At 49.2% G+C, this 2,238-nt stretch overlaps 1 protein-coding gene across 1 annotated transcript in view; it reads right to left on the bottom strand.

Annotated features, from left to right (window-relative positions):
* LOC127749661 (uncharacterized) overlaps positions 1-2,224 on the bottom strand; it is a 4,163-nt gene extending 1,939 nt beyond the window's left edge. The window contains exon 1 of the mRNA XM_052268735.1: positions 1,638-2,224. Within this exon, the coding sequence (XP_052124695.1) occupies positions 1,638-1,661 (24 nt within the window). The 5' untranslated portion in view covers positions 1,662-2,224. The remainder of the gene's footprint in view (positions 1-1,637) is intronic.
* Between the last annotated feature and the right edge of the window lie 14 nt (positions 2,225-2,238).

The raw sequence follows: 2,238 nt of genomic DNA, 5'->3' as shown, positions 1-2,238 counted from the left end.
AGTGGCTGCTCAGGTAAGAAAATTGTCACGGGGATGGAACTCAACTATAAAAAGTATAATCTGACAAAAAAAAAGTATCGTCAGAAAAACCATAGCTAAAGTCATCCTCACAGGGTTTAACTTAATGATGACTTACACGTTACTTTGTAGGATACTTTTTTTTCTGTCAGAATATACTTTCTATTATTGAGTTCAACCCCCGTGACAATTTTCTTACCTGAGCAGCCACTAGCAAACATGTTGGGAAAAATTTTATTAGGTGAATTAGCGGAAACTCAGAAATTAGACTATTACAGAGAGAGCTAACTTTTAAACCGTATAAGTCCAGAGGATGGGACAAAGTTTTTTAAAATCAGAATGTAAAACTAAATCAGGAAAAAAATATTTCAACAAAATTTATTGCCGCGTCTTTTGAGTTGGATAGTTTTTTGTGTATATTTCACCAACCATTTGAGCCAAATTTTTTTCAATTTTTTTCTGATCATTTGTCATCATTTCAAGAAAGAAAAAAAGTATTTGGTCAAAATCAAAAATTGAGTGTCTCGATTTTTGCCCTTCACTGATAGAACGTCCCAGGCGTTACTGCAACGTGACGGCCGGGCCGTGACGAGGGGTGCAATGTCCTCCGTGACGGGGACGCACCGTAAAGGAAAGGCGTTACTGCAACGTGTCGGGGGTGTACTTAGCAGATTATTGTCCTACATATTTTTCTCCGACCTGGTGATTTTTCTAAAATCCATAAAAGTGCTTTCCGACCTATGGGTTTCGTCCGACCTAATTTTCTCGGACCTATTTTTCTCCGTCAAGCTAGGGGTGCCCCTCGAAAAACCCGTTGAGAAATAATACTCGCAAGATACTCGCTGATAATCACGATAACTCACGAAAAACTCGCAACAACTCGAGAAAGAATCAAGAAATACTCGCCAAATACTCGCGGATACTCAATACTCGTGTCAACTCGCGGCCTAAGGAAGGAAAAAATGGCACTTTATGACAAAAATACCCCAAATTCTGTGTACTTGGGCATAACTCCGGAACGGTTGGCCCGCATCAAAATTCTCTTCACACATTGATGTCAGGTGATTAGAGGTACATTCTGCAATTTTTCGGCCCAAATCGATTCTCACATTTATTTCTAATTTGAGGTTTTTCACTTAAATTATGACTTGAGAAAACAAATTATTTTCAAGTAAATATTTTTTGTGGGAGTAGCTTCTTTTGCTGTCACTGAGCCCAAAACGCCTTCAGGTGGTTGACCTAGAGCGGAACACGACCCACCGTTGGATATGTACTAAAGAGGACCACAAAACCCCACTGGGAGCACCAGAGGCCAAAGTGCGTCCAAAAATAATTGTGGGGCCCGTACAGCTGGAAACGCCCTGCTATTGTTGTGTGTATATCTAGAATACTTTTGGAATATGCGGAATAGTTATAGAATCGTTTAGAATATTTGGAATATTATTTTTTTTGTAATGTCTGGAATACTTTTGGAATATCTGGAATATTTTTAGTGCGTACATGGAATGTCCAAGTAGTGGTCCTCTCCTGCTCGCGAGCAACCTAACCACTCTCTTGAAATACACGCTCTCTCTCTCACGCATCCGGGTCGCCAGCGAGTCTGTCTCTCTCTCACTCACCTTGCCAGGCTGCGGAGCCGCCATCCCCTAGTCGTCGCCGAGATCGTCGCTCTTCCAGAGGACGGCGTTGGGCGCCCTGGGCCGGCTGATGGGCGCGAACAGCGCGCGGGCGCTGGCCGGGTAGGTGCCGCTCTCGTTGAAGGCGCGGCAGAGGGTGATGACGATGGTCACGACCGCGAACGTCAGGGCGCCGAGCAGGGCGAGGCCGAGGCAGCCGAACACGCAGAGGTCAACGAGCTTACCCTGGCGGGCTCGGTGCTCGCCGGCCCGGAGCCCCCCCTCCGCGAGGACCGCGGCGGCCGCGGCGTGCAGGGCGATTTCCTCCTCACCGCCGGCCTCCTCGGAGGGGCCCGCGCCGCCGCCGCCCCGCTGTCGTCGCGGCTCACGCGCTTCGCCGCAGCTCGGGCCCGAGGCGCTGCCGCTCGCGTGGTCTTGCATTTGTTGTCCCCGTGTCGCGACTGACGGCCCGTCGGGACGTCGGAACGCCCTCAATCGTGTCAGGGGTGGAGAGGACCGGCCGCCCGGTGGGTGGCGAGGTCCAGAGGCGGGGGTGGGCTGTATCACTGTATCACCGCGCATCTGCCGCTGCTCCCGGCGAGGG

The sequence above is a fragment of the Frankliniella occidentalis genome, unplaced genomic scaffold, assembly GCF_000697945.3.
Source record: "Frankliniella occidentalis isolate FOCC.00 unplaced genomic scaffold, Focc_3.1 Scaffold75, whole genome shotgun sequence".
In the NCBI taxonomy this organism is placed as follows: domain Eukaryota; kingdom Metazoa; phylum Arthropoda; class Insecta; order Thysanoptera; family Thripidae; genus Frankliniella; species Frankliniella occidentalis.
Note: the sequence above shows the minus strand (reverse complement) of the source record. Positions and strands in the feature narration are given on the sequence as shown.